At 43.4% G+C, this 19,529-nt stretch overlaps 3 protein-coding genes across 5 annotated transcripts; all 3 read right to left on the reverse strand.

The window, feature by feature from the left end:
- Positions 1–302: 302 nt before the first annotated feature.
- LOC123999689 (60S ribosomal protein L27) lies at positions 303–2,430 on the reverse strand. The gene is made up of 5 exons (XM_046305677.1): positions 2,358–2,430; positions 1,538–1,620; positions 1,230–1,399; positions 561–671; positions 303–389 (listed from the first exon to the last, which is right to left on the reverse strand). The coding sequence occupies exons 2-5, from the start codon at positions 1,616–1,618 to the stop codon at positions 341–343; spliced, it is 411 nt and encodes a 136-aa protein (XP_046161633.1). The 5' UTR covers positions 1,619–1,620; positions 2,358–2,430; the 3' UTR covers positions 303–340.
- A 532-nt stretch (positions 2,431–2,962) lies between these two features.
- Positions 2,963–8,018, reverse strand: LOC123999433 (RUN domain-containing protein 1-like). 2 transcript variants are annotated; one of them, XM_046305223.1, is made up of 6 exons: positions 7,450–8,018; positions 6,655–6,663; positions 6,340–6,498; positions 6,024–6,222; positions 5,799–5,894; positions 2,963–5,710 (listed from the first exon to the last, which is right to left on the reverse strand). In XM_046305223.1, the coding sequence occupies exons 1-6, from the start codon at positions 7,840–7,842 to the stop codon at positions 4,848–4,850; spliced, it is 1,719 nt and encodes a 572-aa protein (XP_046161179.1). In that variant the 5' UTR covers positions 7,843–8,018; the 3' UTR covers positions 2,963–4,847. The 2 variants fall into 2 exon arrangements, with proteins under 2 accessions (XP_046161179.1, XP_046161180.1); XM_046305224.1 differs by lacking the exon at positions 6,655–6,663 and having other exon boundaries at positions 7,450–8,017.
- A 2,190-nt stretch (positions 8,019–10,208) lies between these two features.
- On the reverse strand, positions 10,209–19,514 carry LOC123998954 (progranulin-like). Of its 2 annotated transcripts, none has more exons than XM_046304213.1 (17): positions 19,392–19,514; positions 18,238–18,378; positions 17,829–17,966; positions 17,026–17,154; positions 16,772–16,856; positions 16,577–16,683; positions 16,200–16,350; positions 16,007–16,108; positions 15,813–15,904; positions 15,446–15,688; positions 14,808–15,018; positions 14,596–14,687; positions 14,229–14,471; positions 13,476–13,805; positions 12,013–12,255; positions 11,503–11,748; positions 10,209–11,294 (listed from the first exon to the last, which is right to left on the reverse strand). In XM_046304213.1, exons 2-17 carry the CDS (start codon positions 18,376–18,378, stop codon positions 11,151–11,153), a joined length of 2,697 nt encoding a protein of 898 aa, XP_046160169.1. In that variant the 5' UTR covers positions 19,392–19,514; the 3' UTR covers positions 10,209–11,150. The 2 variants fall into 2 exon arrangements, with proteins under 2 accessions (XP_046160169.1, XP_046160168.1); XM_046304212.1 differs by having other exon boundaries at positions 16,007–16,111.
- Between the last annotated feature and the right edge of the window lie 15 nt (positions 19,515–19,529).

Consider the following 19,529-nt stretch of genomic DNA (forward strand, 5'->3'; position numbering starts at 1 on the left):
CCTTGAATAGATTTCTCAGGTGTGCTAGTGGCTGGGAAACATGCACATTCAGTAGCTTGGAGACCACTGTGCCAATTTGAGTGTGGAAATTGAATTTAGCAAAATGTATAAGGACAAGATTGCACTTCAACAAATTTCCACTTATTTTCTTACTTTTCAATGCCATGTTCACACAAGTCTGGTTGGGCCAATAAATGAATTCATGACATGAACATTGTCATTAACAAGCAGCTTTTGTAAGCTTAATCTCCAAAACATCCTACACTTGTCAATAAAACCACAAATGAAAACACCAGTCAATGTTATTTTTTATACATTTATTAGTGAAACCAATGAACGCCTAGAATCTAAGCTTCTGGAAGAACCATTTGTTCTTGCCTGTCTTGTATCTGTGGATAGAAAAAAAAATAGAAAAGGTTTTCAATGGAGATGAAAAAGAAAGCATGAAATTTAATGATCCTATATTAGTTAAGCTACTTGTATCATGTGTCAGATATTACTAGGACAAGGAACCTGTGCATTTCTCACAAGTACTGGTTCCTGGTGTGGGCAAGACTCACCTCTCCTCAAACTTAATCTTGGCCTCCCGCCTGGCTTTGCGTTTCAGGGCAGGGTCTCTGAAGACGTCCTTGTTGACGATGGTTTTGTCCAGAGGAATGTCCACAGAGTATCTGAGCACAGGGGAAAAACACAGCAATACACTTAGTAAGACAGCTACGGCAATTTCCTATAATGACAAACACAAGTGGATAAAACTTCAACTACTCTGAACATTCCAAGAATGATAATCAAACCCAGCCACCTATCAAGTTCACGAAGTACAGACAAAATTGAATTGATGCATGCAGAGATGAAATGGGTTGAACAGCCATAGACTTCACTAGCATGCTGACCCAAACCGTACTTTGCTGGCTCAGATATCTCTTTCCAGCACAGCTACTGCAACTATGGTGGATATGGATGCATAACCAGGCCAGCACAGTACAACTTGGCTTAGGAGTGCGAAAGGGTAGTTCACCACATCCAACAGAATAGGGTCCACTCAGGACACCATATATACATTCCTTGATATTGCATCCCACTTAATAGATCCCTGCCAGAATTCCATGAAAATGTGGACATATTACATGGATGCAATACTGCTAGTCTCCTACAGTTTAGTCTCACATGTCAGCCACCTAAACCACCATTACTCCCATCCTATATTCCCATGTCCACCTGGCACTGACCTGGTGGGCATGAGGTGATTGTAGTTGTACACCTTTACGAAAGCCTTGATCTTGGACCTCTTGGCAACCTTCTTCTTGCCCATGGTTGTGGTCACTTTGCGGGGGTAGCGGTCAATGCCCGAGACCAGTGCATGGCTATAAGGGCGGTCTGAGGTACCATCATCAATGTTCTGTAGGAAGAGAATCAATATAGTTAGCAGTTCAGTTGTGTTTATGGACCGCATTGCAAGAGGATTGTCCAAGCAAACAGTAACTAATCAAACGGAGTGAAACATGCCCATTTAACAATAACCCAAGATCAAAATTACCTTGACGATAACAGCTTTACGACCAGCATAGCGCCCAGCAAGGACCATCACCACCTTCCCAGGTTTCATGAATTTGCCCATCTCTGGGTGACAAGAGAAGTGAGTTACAAAAGAAAAGCATTATTACTAGACAAGAAGCCATGGAATGGTCAATGTGGGACAATATTCACTGCTTCTAGATAAAATATTATACTGATATCTACAGAATATTGGTATGCTATTAGCTAAACTACGTCTGCTTGGACGTCAGATGACTGAACGAGATTGCAGGAGCAACAACGACGTAAAGTAGCCAAGTCATGCAACGAAAAACAGTATTTTATTTAAAGTTAAATTACATAATGTCTTGACTGAAGTAGGTGTTAACCAAAGTTCTTCAGCTGTTTTTCAGCCTTAGGGAAATGTTTGACTCGTTCTATTGTCCAGCCTAGCTAGACAGCCATCACTGTTTATTTACCTAGCTAGCTTAACGTTACCATTCAGTCAATATGTTGTATACATTCAAATAGGCAACCGAACGCCATTAACCACAATGTGCTCGGTTATCCGATTATATAAATTACATAACCGAAGTGGTTGGATTTGAATCGACATGAACCTTATCAAGCAAGCTGCCATGTTGAAACGCTAGCTATATGGATAGCACACTATATATATATATAATTACAAATTTTTCCAATATAAAATGTAAAATTAAGGGAAATTATCACCAAACCCGGATCTTAAACGTATACTTTAGGGTAAAAAACAAGTAAGAAGTATGTAAACGTCAGGATTTATCAAGATGGTTGAAGATTATTGCGTTGAGAATTTCACTCACTGGTGCTATTCTGTGGCCACTGCTAGCAGGAAAGGAAGTTGAGAAAATTTTCGTGACCTTTGACATCAAATCAACGATGCGTCATTTCCGCCGAGCGGAACACCTCTATGCTCAGAACTGGTCCTGGAACAGTTCCTTTATTTTGGAACGTTATTTAGAAAAAATGGAAGTCAGTTAAGAACAAATCCTTATTTACAATGATGGCCTATCCTAACCCGGATAACCCTGGGACAATTGTGGGACTCCTGATCACAGCCTGTTGTGATACAGCCCAGGATCAAACCAGGTTCTGCAGTGAGGCCTCTAGCACTGAGATGCAGTGCCTTAAACCGCTGCGCCAATCAGGAGCCATTTATGTCAAGCTTATAAAAGGGAACCTAGAGTCAGCCCTATATTGAGTTTCTTTGTGACGTGGCTATCAAGGCGTCGTATTCAGTTGTTGGCACAGTTGCCAGTGTTATCTGATGCTGCTATGCAAAGTGAAGGCCTGCAACTTGACTAAACTAAAGACAAAAGTGCCAGGCATCATTATTACCCCTGTATTTTATATGACTTATTAATGTGCAGTGACAACAAGTGTGTTGAAAGCAATGAAGGGGCTGAAATAGGTTTTTGAAATAGTTTATTTTCTCACATTCATAGTTATTGAACAAAAACAATAAACAGCTGTATACCTTTTTCTCAATCTGACCAGTAGGGTATGCACAGAATAACAAAAACAAAGACAGTAACTAAGTCTCATTTTTCATACAGAAATGCACATTCCTTAGTAGTAGTATTGTAATGTGTGCGTCTGTTTGTGTTAACAGTAGTTTTGACATGAGCACAGTGCATTTGAAAAGTAACAATGCAGGCTAAATGAAGGGGGTATTGATATTCATACTAACACATCAGAACTATGCAAACCAAAGTATCCCTTTCGATGTAGGACAACCTGTCCTCCCATACACTACATGGAGATACACTACATGGAGATGCACACCAGTAAAGCACAGACCAGATCCAAGCATAGTCTGGTAGTGGTCCGGCTGAGGCATTTGCAATTTACTATACAACAAAATAGAAATAGATCTCAATACAATACCATAGACCATAAGAGAACAGAACAGAAAGTCTGGGAGCAGCACTTAACCAGTAACAAAGTAGGTAACACCTTAATATGAGGGTTGGAAAAACCATACCAGGGATGATAACAGTTTTCACTTATGTGGAAATGAACAGTATCTATGGTTTGTACAGACAGCTTTTCAGGATACACCCCATGTGATTCACATGTAATAGGAAGATTTCACTTCAAGTGGTTTTTATTCACCATTCAAAAAACGAATAGAAACAGAGAAAACGATCACATCCCACAATCATCTTAAATATTAGACGATTAAATATGTAATTACATAAGCTAAATAGTTAAATCATATATGTTCATTTATTTTTTGAATCACTTCCATTTGGACCAGTAAAGCAGCAGTTAATACAGGGTCTCTACGTTATCCACCTTCTTTAAGACACGTTAGGCAGGTTCTGCTTATTTCTCAACGGAGAGACACTACATGCTGCATGAGTGATCATTTTGATTTTCAGAACACTTGTGACATCTTTAGAATTTTGACCTCTCTTGTACATTCATTGGTGAGAGCATACACTGTTGCCACGTTCATTTGACCTGAGTGCATTGAATAGTGCGAGTCTTCTGTGAACGCAACAGTGGAGCTTTGAGTAACCACAGACAGAGAGCAATGCTCTGTGAATGTGAACTGTAGTAACCCATATTATTCTCTTCCGTAGAGAACACAAAATGTACAGTTTAGTGACAGTGCAGGATACTGGTCTGTTTTTGCCCATACTACAGAGTATGGGGAGGGAATGACTATACATTTGGTCACATTGATGATTACCCATTCTATAGATAATCATTATACAGTAGTGAATTACAATAAAAGGCCAACCTCACGATATTATCTGCATAGGTCTGAGCTACTGTATCTCATCTCCATAGGGACAAGTCAAACAACATCACATAAAGGAAGTGTTTCCTAAGGGGAGGTAACAAGCTCCATATAATGCAATGTAACAAGTCATTAAGATCTTGATATGCTCCCTTTGTGTGGTTATGGGGGGCATGGATAAATTAAATGTTAGAGTTACAGATTTGCTATATAAAATCAGATTTGCTATATAATGCATCTCAACATTGCACACTTGATTTTTGTTGACCAGCTTTGCACGGAATTCATGCCATGTTTTTAGACAGGATGCTAACAAAAATGTTTTGACCCAATGACCCAAGATAAATTTAAAGTTAAACGGATAAAGCAACATTAGCACAAATCTTTTATGCCAATTATAATTTCAGCACTTGAGGGAGACCCAAACCATGCCTTCCAGTCCTCAAGGGCCAGTTGATTGTATATATTTTTTTTACCCTTAAATCAGGCCTGGTAACCATGTGAGCCGAAAGCATGGTTTTGGGTGTCTCTCAACAGTCCCTTCTCAGAAGGCATCCTTGATGTTCTTGAGCTGCCTCACAGCCAGGTCGACCGGCAGGTTAAACTTGAGGTGGCTGATACGTCCCAGGATGCGCAGGGCTCCCTCGAAGCCTGTCTGGGCCATGTAGCTCCAGTGCTGGTAGTGCGGGTGCACCAAGGCCCCTGACTTGCACAGCAGGTTAAGCCATGACACTAGCCTCTGCTCATTCAGAGCCATGCATACCAGAGCCTTGAACTCTGAGTCTGCTCCTCGCTTGTAGCGATCGTGCTCCAGCAACACTGAGTGAATGGCCCAGAGCAGAGATTGCTTGGGTGTGACAGTGACCGGATTGCCCGCAACAGGTAGGCTGAAGGACTGCGAGAGCTGGCGGGCTGGCGACTCCACGAAGGCCTTGCCATTTTTGGAGTGGTAATACTTGACAAAGAGCTCCCAGGGGTGGATGGTCGATGGGCCAGGTCTGTAGGGCAGCAGGCAGGAGATGGGGGCCAGCACCAGGCTCATGCCCTGGGAGGGGGAGTAGAGACCGTGGGCTAGCAGGTCTCTCAGAGCCATGGCCAGCTCCTTCCTCACTGAGGCAGTGAGCTCATCACGGGACCCCAAGGACAAGCTGCTGTTGTAGCTGACCACATGATCTACTGAGGTCTGTCTGCACGAGGCCTGCACTCGAACCCGGTCTACAGCCCCCTCCAGACGCTGAAGCAGAGGGCTGTAGTCCTGGCCCCCTTCCCCCTGCGACCACATGCTCTGGGGAACATGGCCAGCCGCACAGCCAAACTGGCTCACTGCAAAAATCTGCAGCACAGCCAGGGCCTGCTGGATCAGCTGCAAGCCCGTCTGCCTCATCTTCTGGGCCTGCTCTGGGTCCACTATGGGCAGGAGAAGAGAATCGTTAGAACAGATGTATTGTGAGTGATGTTGTAGAGCCTATAATAATAATGCTGGCTGATAACTTACTTTTCTTCCTCCCTCCAGGGGCTCTGGTGTTGGGCCCTGCTGTCCTCGGCTGCTGGCTGGGTTCACCGCCAGACAGAAGAGGGTTCCCTACCTCATCTGTTGGGTAAAGGGAAAATACAGTAGTAAGTCAGAATATGTCATATTTCAGTAACAAAGTGTGTATTAGTGAGCTTCGAAGACACCTAACCACAGCCAACATGGCATCCCAGGCCCACTGCCACCTACCCTGGATGAAGTTGATGAACATCTCTAGGTCCCTGATCTGGGTCTTGAGCTGGTCCACCAGCTGCTCCTTGACCCTGGCTGGGTTGACTATTTGAGCGATGGCAGCGTCCACTCTCTGTCTTAGCTCCTCAGGCGTCAGGTTCCCTATGTCCTCGTTGAAGTTCACATCCAGCTTCTTGATCAACTCGTCAATGATTACCTGGCAGTGGAAGAGTGGAACAGTCATGAGTATTACCAGGACATTACACATGGGGAGGAAACAACATGGTATAGAATAGATTTTTGGGAGACTTCTGGTACATGAACGGAGCCCTACCTTCTGTCTCTCCATGACCACAGACTGGGGCAGGGAGTCGTAGCTGCCCTCCTGGTAGGCATAGCGCTCCAGGTCATCCAACTGGGTCTTCAGCTGGACGATGAGCTCCTTCTGCTTCTCCCTCTGGACCTTGAGACGCTCCCTCTTCTCCCTCTCACTCTGTGTGGAGAAGAGAGAACACAGAATACACTATCAGTGGAGAACTGGGGTGTACAATGGGGAGGGTCTATACACAGCCCTTATTCATCATGCATGTTTACTAAAGACAGACTAAACAGATGCTGGAGAGGAACAGAGAGCTGTAGCCATACTCACCAGGTCCTCCTACAAGTAAAGCATGTAGACACAGAGGAAATCAGAAAAATAAAACCTTTAATCAAAGACAGTATTACATAATCTCGAAGGTAAATGGAGAATTGCATGGAGTAAACAATGGAGTTTGGTTTAGTTGTGCATACAGAAGCTATGATTACAGAGGTCAGGTCTGATATCTGTAATAATAGTGATAATGATCTTCTGGAAGCATGTTAACTGAGCCTGTCAGTCACTTATTGTGCTGATGAGATACTACCATTTTCTATCTTCCTCTGGAGATAACAGGTCTCAGGGAACAGAACAGAGAGCACAGCCTTGATATTTTGATGCAAACCAAAGCCTTAATCAAAAGCCAGGTAGCCGCCCGGATAATTTCATTTCGTGTGAGATGTTTAACAAGATGGTGGCTGCTACTGCCTGTATGTGTGTGTGTGTGCACATGTTTCCGAGTGTTGCATCCCAGAGTGTGTCTGAGTCTATATGTGTCCATTGGTCATCATCACAGCTATCCTACTGACACTGAACCAGTCTACGTAAGTAAGGGCAGCATCTAATGTGACCACCACACTCACCCCCATCCCCTCATCAGGTATTACTGGTGTACTGACGTCGGGCTGTGGTCTGTTTTGTGGGGGACTAACATAACCTATTTTTATACACATAATGGATAGCTTATAGCTTGCATAATCACACAACCTCAAGCAATTGAGTGTTTGTGTTGACATCATTTTTCCATTGTTTTACATTCTTAGATCTACCAAGTCAGACCAACCGTGGGCTAAATGGACTACTTACCGCGTTTTCAAGCTGTTGAGAGTCCTGTGGCCTGCATCCCACAACGTGAGGACAGCCTTTGAAGGCAAACTCCTCGAGTTCTACCAGCATCCTCTCCTTCTCATCAGTTGGAGCGTGGACTATCTGCTTCAAGCGGAACTGCACTTGTGCAAAATGAGATGTCAACGCGAGGAGCGAGGAATTCAGCAGGCCCTGTTCGTCCTCTAATTTCCTCAATCTTGCGACCATCTCCGTCTCACCAGACGCAGCTGAGCCTTTCCTCCTCGGCTCGACCGCGTTTCCCTTCCCGCTCTCATCCTCCGGACTGGCTACAGCGCCGACGGGCGCCCATCGCTCGCCAGCCCCAGCAAAGGCAGCTTCGCTGTCCGAGGTTGACAGTTCCTCTGTCGACATGTTTGAAAGGTAATAAAGACAACGTTGTCCTCCGATATTAAAGTTATTGTCAACTTGAAACGACGCTTTGTTTTATCGTTTATGTACAACGTTTTAGAAATTAAAAGAATTACCACCGATGAAGCAGGTGCATCGCCATCTTGAAAGATTCATACGTCAAAGGGAGAGGCGGGCTTCCAAACGTCATAAACAGTGCCACATCATCGTAAAAGCACTGATCTGGTGTGCATATGAACTGCATGCAAGAAACAGCATTATGCCATTTTAACCTATCCGTAGCATAACTTCCCAGTGGGGCACAGTGACGAGAATAGTAGGAGTATGGTTTGTTGGTGTTTAATCCGGTGAAATAAACTGATTTTTTTTATGTAATTAATTTAATTATTATTTTGGCCAAAATTCATATACACAAATGTAAATTTACAAACAGAAAACCACATTTTCGTACCCTAAAAATAAATAAATTGAACTGTATTTTAAGACGGTTAAATGGTCTACTAACAAAAAACAAAAAAAGCTGTTAGAATTGTAAGTATATGTATGTCCCTTAAAGTCCTTGTGTAATTGTAATGTGATATTGTGCCCCCTAGCTCGATTGTCCATTGTTTGTAATCTATGTATGCGTGTGTTCCCTCATGTGCTTTATGTATTGATTTGTTGTTAACAAAATAAAATAAAAAGGTATGTAATGACAAAAAAAAGACAAAAAAAAGTGTTTAATCCGGTGGTTGAGCAGACTACCAATCTTGAAGAAACCATTTGAGTTATCCAAACTGGTGGAGAGAGTACTGGGCAAAGTGAAGGTTGTGAGGATCACGAGAGGCGGGCTTGTTTTGATTCGGCGGATCTGAAGGAACGGCTTTAATCGATTTTCTAAATTGCTAGCCCATCCAACTACCTCATCCCCATACAATATGTATTTATTTATCTTGCTCCTTTGCACCCCAGTATCTCTACTTGCACATTCGTCTTCTGCACATCAACCACTCCACTGTTTAATTTGTATATTGTATTTACTTCGGCCTATTTATTGCCTTTACCTCCCTTATTCTACCTCATTTGCACACACTGTATATAATAGACATTTTCTACTGTATTATTTACTGTATATTTGTTTATTCCATGTGTAACTTTGTGTTGTTGTATGTATCGAACTGCTTTGCTTTATTCTTGGCCAGGTCGCAGATGTAAATGAGACCTTGTTCTCAACTAGCCTACCTGGTTAAATAAAGGTGAAATAAAAAATTTAAAAAAGTTTGGTGTGTGTCTCTTCGGAACAGGGCACCCCTCAAGGGGGTTATATCAGGCCGCCGCAGGCATCTCGTGGGAAGTTGATTTTGAAGAGATTAAAAATATTTCTGGAGTAATTGAAGTATGTTGGATGAATCATGTGATGAATGGTGAAAAAAAAATGAAGTCTATTTGTTCTTTTTTATGTGGATTCTCCCTACTCAAGTGCAGTTAGGGTATATTAACTACATAGTCAGAGCATTTATCCCAAGAGCAATGCAGTGTGATCATTGTGAAGATTTTGGTCATGTAGCAAGTGTTTGCAGAAGGGAGAAGCCGAGATGTCCAAGTGGAAGGGACCATAATGTTTATAAAAGTGATGAATATGTGACATGTTGCAATTGCGGTGGGAACAATGAAGCCAAGTCTTCCGAATGCCCCACAAGGGTGTAAGAGAATGAGGTGGCTTAGTCAGGGTTGGCACAGAGTATTTCATACGCAGCAGCTATGAAAAGGTTTGAATGGTGCTCCAGAAGAATCCAAGGTAGTGGATAGGCCTAAACTGCAGGAGTTGCCTTTCACCAACAGGATCCTGACATTTTAAAGGTTAAGAAGATGGACTTTGTGGCATTTATAGCTATGCTAATTATTGGCACTGCCAAGGTGGGGAGAAGGTTCAGGAAGATGGAAATCATAGTGATTGCGGCAGAGCGGTTCCTGGGGCAAAAAGATTTCCCTGCAAAGGAGTTAAGGAATATTTCGCCAAGCCGTAACATCCTCTCAGGTCCTAGAACCTAAGGGAGATATGGGGATCTAAAATACGAAGTTGGAGTTTGTTTTGTCTATATGCTATTTTTTATTAGGGTGGTTAAGTTAGTATCATTATTACGTACGGATTTATTCATTATATTTTATTGGTTTCCAACCGTCCAGTTGGTGGCGTCAATACACCTTTTTGGGTGTCGTCCGCCATAAAACCCACAGAAAACTTCCCGGTGATTGGTAATTAGTATCAGACGTTGATTGTGGTTTTTCTCCAACTATAGTCCACTCAGTACTCACCTTTGTCACCTCTTGAGTTTTTACCTTTTTACTTGCAAGGCCTACTATAGTTACACTGATCACAAACCAACACATGCATAGTGTACAATTTATTTTTTTAAGTAGCATAACGTCAAAAACACAAGGAAGTGGGATAATCCATCCCTTACTTAAAACGTGGTAGCAACAAGACGAGGGCATATGGGGCGGCAGGTAGCCTGGTGGCTAGAGCGTTGGACTAGTAACCGAAAGGTTGCAAGATAGAATCCCCGAGTTGACATGGTAACAATCTTTCGTTCTGCCCCTGAACAAGGCAGTAAACCTAGGCCTTCATTGAAAATATGATTTTTTAAACTGACTTTCCTAGTTAAATAAAAGGTCAAACATATATGTTTCAAAGTTCTCCCAAGTAGACAGTATCAGTTCAGCCACAGGGTGGCATATTTATTTTATTTAACTAGGCAAGTCAGTTAAGAACAAATTCTTATTTACAATGACGGCCTACATATGGCTATTGTAAAAGGCATTTCAAAGGTATACCTGAAACTATGAGGCACAATGCACTTCACATGATCAACTAAAAAACACAACACTTTTCCTGTTTAAAAGGTAACATCAAACATTGTAAAACAGGACTAAGTTCTTGACATTTTTACTCCTCTGTGTCAATCTTGATAGTAGCTTACAACTAGTTTTATCACATTCCAATCCTTCCCTGAGCCACAACCCTAAAAGATTGTTCAACATTGGTATCTCATTTTTGGAGTAATTTCAGACCCTTGATAGTTTCTGTTCATGAGCAAGCAATGGGTATCTCTTGAAGTAAACATAGTAACATTCCAAGCACCTACAAATGGTGCAAAATATTACTTATTTTCATTTCATATATATATATATATATATATATGAAACACACTATTTTTCCTCTGTAAAAAAACACAATTTGATACACTGTAACAGTGATATTATTAAGTTCCTGCGTCCCTTCATTAGTGCAATGCGTCTGGTGGTGGAGTGATGGGTCGAGCCCAATGTTGTCACACATGCAGGGCTCTCTTCTTGTTGGAGAAGAACACCTGCCAGTGGTCCCATTTGAAGCCAGTGGACTGGGTGCAGGACCCTCCATCACCACAGGTGTAGCCTGTAGTGCAGCAGTGCTTCATGTCACTGCAGCACACCGCCTAGGAGGACAGGTGGAGGAGGACAGGGATAAGGTGGAAGGGAGAGTATAAAAAAGAGATTGAGGAAGCAATGAGAGAAACCATATAGGAATTTGAAAATTCAATAGAAGGAGAGTAGATGCCTTAGTCTTGAACTCCACTAACAGTAGTATGACATTTCTAGAAGCATTTGTGGTGTCTGTGGTGAGAGGGCGGAGGTGTATCATACATTTGGAACGGGACAGCAGGCCCATGTAGTGGCGGAGACCTTGCAGCATGTCTCCTCATTATTGCAGACAAACGGCCCCCCACAGTGGATTTCCTTCTCCTGTGGGGTCGGGGGCTCAGGCGCAGACACCCGAGTTAGGGGTACCGTCTGGAACTTAAGAAACATTAGCTTCTGGCAAGTCCCTGAGCCCATGTTACAGCTGTAGCCCTGTGGACAGCAGTGCTCCTCATCTGCACAGCACACAGCCTATACAGGGAGACAAGACAAATCAATTATTTTGTATTTAATTTCAGTTAAGAACAAATTCTTATTTACAATGACAGCCTACCCTGGCCAAACCTGGCCAAATGCTGGGCCAATTGTGCGCTGCCCTATGGGACTCCCAATCACGGCCAGATGTGGTACAGACATGAAAGGTTCCCCGTGTGAGATAGCAGAGCAAAACTGTTTCAAGGGTTCTCTATACGCATGTGCATACCAACACACACCCTGACTCACACAAACACACACCTTGCGCAGGGGGCAGCAACCCCACTGTCCTGTGGAAAGTTGGCAGCAGCTGGAGCCTTCAGGGCATCTGTTCTGGGTGTCACACTTCACAGAGAGGGGGGCAGTGAGGGCACTGTCATCTGGCTCAGCTGCCAGCTTGTTGTACCATGGGATCACCACCCCACCCTTAGAGCAGGAAGTCTTGCTCATATCACATGTGTAGTCTTTGGGACAACAGTGCTCTCCATCAGCACAGCACACTGCCTGGGGAAGAGGGAACAGCGAGTAGTGAGGGAAAGGGCTTTCATTCCCTAAAATCCTTCCTCACTAGTTGGGTACACCATTAATAGTGCTGAGTGATTGACCAACATTTTGGTTATCAAACAACTAATTGACCGATGTCGGTTCAATTATTTTAATTCCATTTCGTTTAGTTTTTTTAATGAGCTCAATGCCCACATTGCAGTTTCTTTAGAGATAAATCAGACCCAGCCTGAACTGTGAGTTTTTGTAGGGAGTTGTTTCCAACAGGCCAATATTCTACATAGTTTAGCAAATAAAACTTTGTAATTAACTACAATGACTAATCCTTTGCGCATCGACTTGTCCGGTCTGAGTTTCTTTTATGCCTGCTACAGAAGGGATATAGAGAGGCTTGAGAAGCAGACCAGGCTGGGGTTTGAAAAGTCAGTGGGACAAGTCAAATAAATGTCCTTACATTTTATTTTCTCTAAAATCGAATTACTTTTTTTTCTCCAAATCTAAACGTACAACAGAGATTCCGAGCCAATGTCTTAAGCAGTTATTACTCCAACCTCGTGAAAGTGACAATCTTATACGTTTGAATTTTAATAAAAAACTACTGTATTGAAGAAGTGCCTTTGATTTGATGGCATGGACATACTCAGTTCGGCACGTGATGCCCGTTACACCCAATGACGTTTCTGAGCATGAGCTTAGCTAGCCAACGTCGCCATGACATCGCCTACAAGCGTGATTTGATATTTCTATTGGAGAAGCAGTTTCTGCCTATCTTCATACTGTACTGTCTTTGGAGCAGCTGTTGCTTCACCAGGTATCTCTACCTGGAAATACATGATCTAAGTGATTGATAGTTGGTATTCAGCAGTCATAAAAGTATGCCTTATTTATGTTGAAGAACTACAAAATAGTGATTTTGTCAGACAGCATAAGCAGCAGCTCTATAGAGATGAAACGATGAATTGGAATGAAATAAAGTTATACATTGAAACAAATGTAATATACACAAAAACTAATATTTTAGGAAAGTAAAGCAATGTGATAAGCAGTAATGGGCAGTCACTTCCACCATGGGACTTTTATTGTTTTATTCTGTGCTGTTACAGCATTCAACCCAAATAGTCAAAACCGAAATCCGTTATTTAAAAATAAAAAAAGAACCGAAAACGAACAGACTTCAAAAGCACCAATTGCTCAGCACTAACCATTACTGTAACACTCACCTGTGGCAGTGGGCAGCAGCCCCATTTCTGGGTGGACTTCATAAAGCAGCAGGTGGCATCCTTTGGGCAGCTGGTGTGGGCGTCACACTGTGTCCTGTGCAACTCCTCGTCTTTCTCACTGTCGTCATCCTCTGTAGGCAGCTCCATGTCGTCCATCTGCACCCCCTGGTGGTCTGCGGGTGCCTCCTCATGATCAGGTGCCTGGGTTGTGAGGGCGGGCACCTTCACCACCATGGGCACTGGCCCTGAGGGGCCATCACAGGTGAGGGTAGCCAGGTCACAGGTGCTGCCATGGGGGCAACAGTGCTCGTGGTCCTCACAGCAAACAGCCTTAAGGAAGGGAAAGGACACACAACAAACATTTTCTGTCATTTAAGACTGTCACAAGCCTCCATAGAAGTTATGTAGAAGTATTGCTGGTAGCAGAAGAGATGATACAAGGTTAGAGAAAAGTTTGACTCCCTAGATTAGCCAATTTCCCAGTTCCACTTTTCAATGCTATAAAAACAACAATTGGTTCAAGCTCCAAAACCCCTTAACAAGGCAGAAGAAAGGTTAAGATCAGAAGCAGCAGCAAGCTGACAGGAGTAAAGAATGAGGATGTGATACTGGGATGTCATAAAAAAAACTAAACTAAGTGCCTCTTTGTTAGCCATACAGAATCTCTCACCGCATCACAGAGCAGTCAAGTTAAGAGGCCATTCATTAATTTGCCTATTCACAGCAGTAGTAGCCACATCTCTCTGTCCCTACCTCAGGCAAGGGGCAGCAGGCCCAGCCTCCTGACGCTGTCTTGCAGCAGGTGGTGTTGTCGGGACACACATGGGTGGGGTCACAGGTAACATCTCCTGGCAATTTACCCTCCCGAGGCACGGCAGGAACCTTCTTCAGCCAGGGCTCAGAGGGGGAGCCTGAGGGGTCGTCACACGTCTGGGCAGCCTGGTTGCACTTCTTACCATGTGGGCAGCAGTGGACGAAGTCACTGCAGCAAACTGCCTGGAAGAGAGAAGAACCCAAACAAAAAGGGGAAGCAAAAGACATGCAATCAGGTTGATCTATATTGAAGAAATGGATTAGCTAAGAGAGTGAATGGGCCCCTACAGTATGAGGCATAGTATACCTGTGGCAGAGGACAGCATGCCCATCCTCCTTCCTGTGTTTTACAACATGTGGTTCCATCCAAACAGGCCGTTGACTCATCACAGGGAACGTCTGGAGAGACAGCAGGGTGTTAGTGATCAACACAACTGGATGAGCTAACAAAATATTTAATAAAGCAGCAGGTGGTGTGGGCGTCATATGGTGTCCTGGGTCCCTCCTCATCTTCATCACCTTTGTCATCGTCTGTAGGCAGCTCCATGTCATCCATCTGCACCCCTTGCTGGTCTGTGGCTGCCTCTTCATGATCAGGTGCCAGAGTTGTGAGAGCTGGCACCTTCCCCACCATGGGCTCCGACCCTGAGGGACCATCACAGGTGAGGCCAGCCAGGTCACAGGTGGTGCCATGGGGACAGCAGTGCTCGTGGTCCTCACAGCAAACAGCCTGGAGCGAGGAAGGGAAAGGACACACAACAAATATTTTATGTCATTTAAGACTGTCACCAGCCTTTATAGGAATTCTGTAGAAGTATTGCTGGTAGCAGAAGAGATGATACAAGGTTAGAGAAAAGTTTGACTCCCTAGATTACCCAATTTCCCAGTTCCACTTTTCAATGCTATAAAAACAACAATTGGTTCAAGCTCCAAAACCCCTTAACAAGGCAGTAGAAAGGTTAAGATCAGAAGCAGCAGCAAGCTGACAGGAGTAAAGAATGAGGATGTGATACTGGGATGTCGTAAAAAAAACGAAACTAAGTGCCTCTTTGTTAGCCATACAGAATCTCTCACCGCATCACAGAGCAGTCAAGTTAAGAGGCCATTCATTAATTTGCCTATCCACAGCAGTAGTAGCCACATCTCTCTGTCCCTACCTCAGGCAAGGGGCAGCAGGCCCAGCCTCCTGACGCTGTCTTGCAGCAGGTGGTGTTGTCGGGACACACATGGGTGGGGTCACAGGTAACATCTCCTGGCAATTTACCCTCCCGAGGCACGGCAGGAACCTTCTTCAGCCAGGGCTCAGAGGGGGAGCCTGAGGGGTCGTCACACGTCTGGGCAGCCTGGTTGCACTTCTTACCATGTGGGCAGCAGTGGACGAAGTCACTGCAGCAAACTGCCTGGAAGAGAGAAGAACCCAAACAAAAAGGGGAAGCAAAAGACATGCAATCAGGTTGATCTATCTTGAAGAAATGGATTAGCTAAGAGAGTGAATGGGCCCCTACAGTATGAGACATAGTATACCTGTGGCAGAGGACAGCATGCCCATCCTCCTTCCTGTGTTTTACAACATGTGGTTCCATCCAAACAGGCCGTTGACTCATCACAGGGAACGTCTGGAGAGACAGCAGGGTGTTAGTGATCAACACATCTGGACGAGCTAACAAAATATTCCACAACACTATTGTATTGTTCTAAGAAGAAGTGTAATGTCATACCTCCTGTCCTAATGAAGGGTGGAGAGGTACCCTCCCAAAGAGAAGCAGGACTCCTATTGGCTGAGGTGGTAGTGTCTGGAATAGGTGTTGTCATCTGGGAAACTTCTGAAAGCACGTACAGCAAAATAATCATATACACATTAACATCCCGACAGTGATTGGTACAAAAATAGACCGGGGGGGGCACACCTACCATTCTGGTTTTCCCACTCTGCCCTCTTGCGGGCAGGGAACTTAGCCCACATGGGCATTTCCTTGTTGGTAGTGGATATACACTTGGATTGCTTGATGTCACAGGTGCTGCCCTCAGGACAACAGTGAATCTTATCCTCACAGCACACAGCCTGGTCAGTGCACACAGACACACAGAGAATCACCTTATGAGATGACCATATATAAACAAAGGGTTAGCACATAAGGCCATGCAAATCCTTGATTAGACATCTCTCCATGGAGTGATTACAGACACTGGAGAGTGTACATGTCACACATTCAAAGGACCAATATTATTCCTGACTCGCAAACCCATGATCGTAACCCCCTAGCCCCCTCCATATAGCCCCCCTGTACCTTGGGCATGGGGCAGCACCCCCAACTCCCATCTGGAGTCTCACAGCATGTGGTTCCCTCTGGGCACTCAGACTCTCTGTCACTGCACATCACTGCAACAACAGGCTCTGCCGGGGTAGAAGAAGGCAGAGGGTTTAGTGATGATGTTGCAACAGAAGCATAAGATGGCAACATGTGACTCCACAAGAGTCTAACCTGTCTGTTTGATGCAGGAGCTGCAGTCTGTGCTGCACTGGTGGCCTTCAGGACAGCAATGTTTCCCATCAGAGCAAGGCACTGCCTGTGTGTACATTAGATCAATTTACTATTCACTCAGGCCTGCATCCTAACTTGATATCTGTGCACATAACTCCAGTTTTTCCATTGACACCAATGCATGTTTATGTGAACGGTATAACAGTATGAATTTGGTGCAAAAGGCTAGATTGCAGCAGTGGTTAGGTTATTACATGAGCAATAGGACAGCAACCATAGCCTGTAGTGGCCTTCAGACAGGAGAACTCTTCGGGGCAGTGGGACTTGTCAGGGCAAATATTATCATCCTCATTCCCGGCATATGCACTGATCATTCTGAAAGACTAGAGGGGTAGAAAAAAATACATTTTACTTTTTCAAAGACAAAAAACATGACTGATCATAGTATTTTTGATTACCTTACGTTCATCTAGGTTAATTATGTTGTTGGGGCAAAATGGTTTTGTTAGAGTCTAATGCTATGTAAATGCTTGAGTTGAATAGTACTGTATGTACTTTTCACTGTTAATTTTCAGTACCCTCTTCACACACCTCACAAAGTATTGATTTGTTTTTGGCTCCTTATCTCTGGGGCACTGAAGGCGTAACCAGGCTGAATTCTAGTTCTGTCTATTTAGGCTCTAAAGCTCTTGTCACTCCCCTATCGTAGTCTGTGAGAACTGGTTAGAACTGGTTTTTGTTTGTATAAAACTTTAAGAGAGAGGTAAGCAGTTCTTTGTGTAGAGGAAGAATATAATGACTGTGTGATTCTGAACATTTTTAAGTTCCTCTCCAGTTTCATCCAGACAGTTATCATCCCTGCAGTTGCTTGAATAAACTTTTATTGCTGATAAATGAGTTCTGCCTGATTCCTCCAACGTGTTTTCCTCAACAATGTGAATGATTGAAAACAGGGACACATATTGCCATGAAAGTCAACTGGTGCCATTGTTACAGTGCATTTCAACGTTGTCAATAGTCAGCTACACTTTCTTCCTGGATTCACTGGCATTCTTACTTTAGGATATATGGACTGTTTAGCAGAGACTCTCTCCACCCATGGTAGGGAGACAGTTCCATTCACACACATGGACTCATTCACAACGCATAGTGTTCCCTCATGGCAGCAGTGGATCTGATCCTCACAGCACTCAGCCTGAGATAAATGGTAAGAGAGTAGTTTGATTAACAAAGTGTGTTAGAATCTCACATCTTACAGACCAAACAGATACTACGAGAGAATGCTAGCACAAGGGTGCAATTAAAGAGGTATCTATTTCAGGGTAAAAGACAATGACACGATAGTCTACCTATTTGGTTTGTACACTTCTAATAGATATAATTCAGTGTACAAGGGTCGGGGAACTCGGGTTCAGGCTGCAAATAAAGCTAAGGGCTAAGCTCTGCAGGCACCACCCCATACATACCTGATACATTGGGCAACATTCATAGCCATCGGAGGGGACCTTACAGCAGGTGTTGCCCTCCTCACACACCTCTCCGCCTGGGCAGTCATCAGCAGAGACCTGGGCCAACAGGGCCATACAGAACACCAGATACCTCTGCATCTGGAGAGAAAGAGAGAGACAGAAATAACTTGTAACACAAACTGTATATTATATACATTTATTGTACAATCAATAACTGACAAATGTTATAAAGCTCTTTTGTACAGAAATGCATACAATCTCAACATTGGAGTCATCAGTACTAAATCTAGACAGAACTCTCACTTTCCTCTTAACTAGAGTAACTCAGACAATCTCATGAGGTAGTGCTGTAGCCTACTAAAGTATATCAAAATTCCCCAAGCTATTTTCATAGGTTCACTTCCTCTTATGTTCCATGGGGTGAGCTTCAGAAAGTTAACAGTTCCACCTTATTACCAGACAAAGCCCTCCTCATATGCAACCACATGCAAATAATTAATCTAGGATGCAGAAAAGGGGATAGGATTATACTGTTACTAAGTTTTGAGCTTCATATGGGAGATCATTAAAGCAGTCTACCATTGCTTCAGTGTTGTTTAGGCTACTAGACACAAAAAGGATGCAGAATACAGCATTTCTACTTTCAGTTTACCTGTTTTTATGAAAGGAAAATTCCCCTTAATCTGAGCCAAGTACCTCCCATAAGAGATAATTTCCTTCATTGTGGTATCAAGAGCAATAGGGAACACAGGTGTATTAACCACAGACAATATTCACCTGACAATCAGTACTGTTCACTTACTGTATTTTGTGACAAGGTGGTTTCAAAAGGAGAATGAAATGGGCTTTAACAGTTCCAGAAGAACTGTGGACCCTGACATATCATCATGCTTATTTTTCTATTGGCACACACTCAACCATGTTGGTCAGAAAGTACATTTAGAATTTTAAAAGATGGACCCACCCACCTGTAATTGTTATCACAAAAGACAATGACAACCATTTAAAAGCAATGACAAGGATAGCATAAACAATATATGCAATTTAATTTGAAGTAGGACATTTGGTACAATTTCACTTGAGAAGTTTAGAATTTAATATATTTGTCATTGAGATCTTTCCACTATCTAAATAAAAAAAGTTGACCTTACCTCTATCTCAGTGACTTTACAGGTGTCAGCGCTCCTTGACAATGTAGCCGACTCCTGAACGCGCTGAAGTTTCTCAACAACAAAATATTAGGTACAGGAAATATGTTCACGCCCCTAAATGTCTTCCTATCTATTCGA

This window comes from Oncorhynchus gorbuscha, linkage group LG16 (genome assembly GCF_021184085.1).
Source record: "Oncorhynchus gorbuscha isolate QuinsamMale2020 ecotype Even-year linkage group LG16, OgorEven_v1.0, whole genome shotgun sequence".
Taxonomy (NCBI): domain Eukaryota; kingdom Metazoa; phylum Chordata; class Actinopteri; order Salmoniformes; family Salmonidae; genus Oncorhynchus; species Oncorhynchus gorbuscha.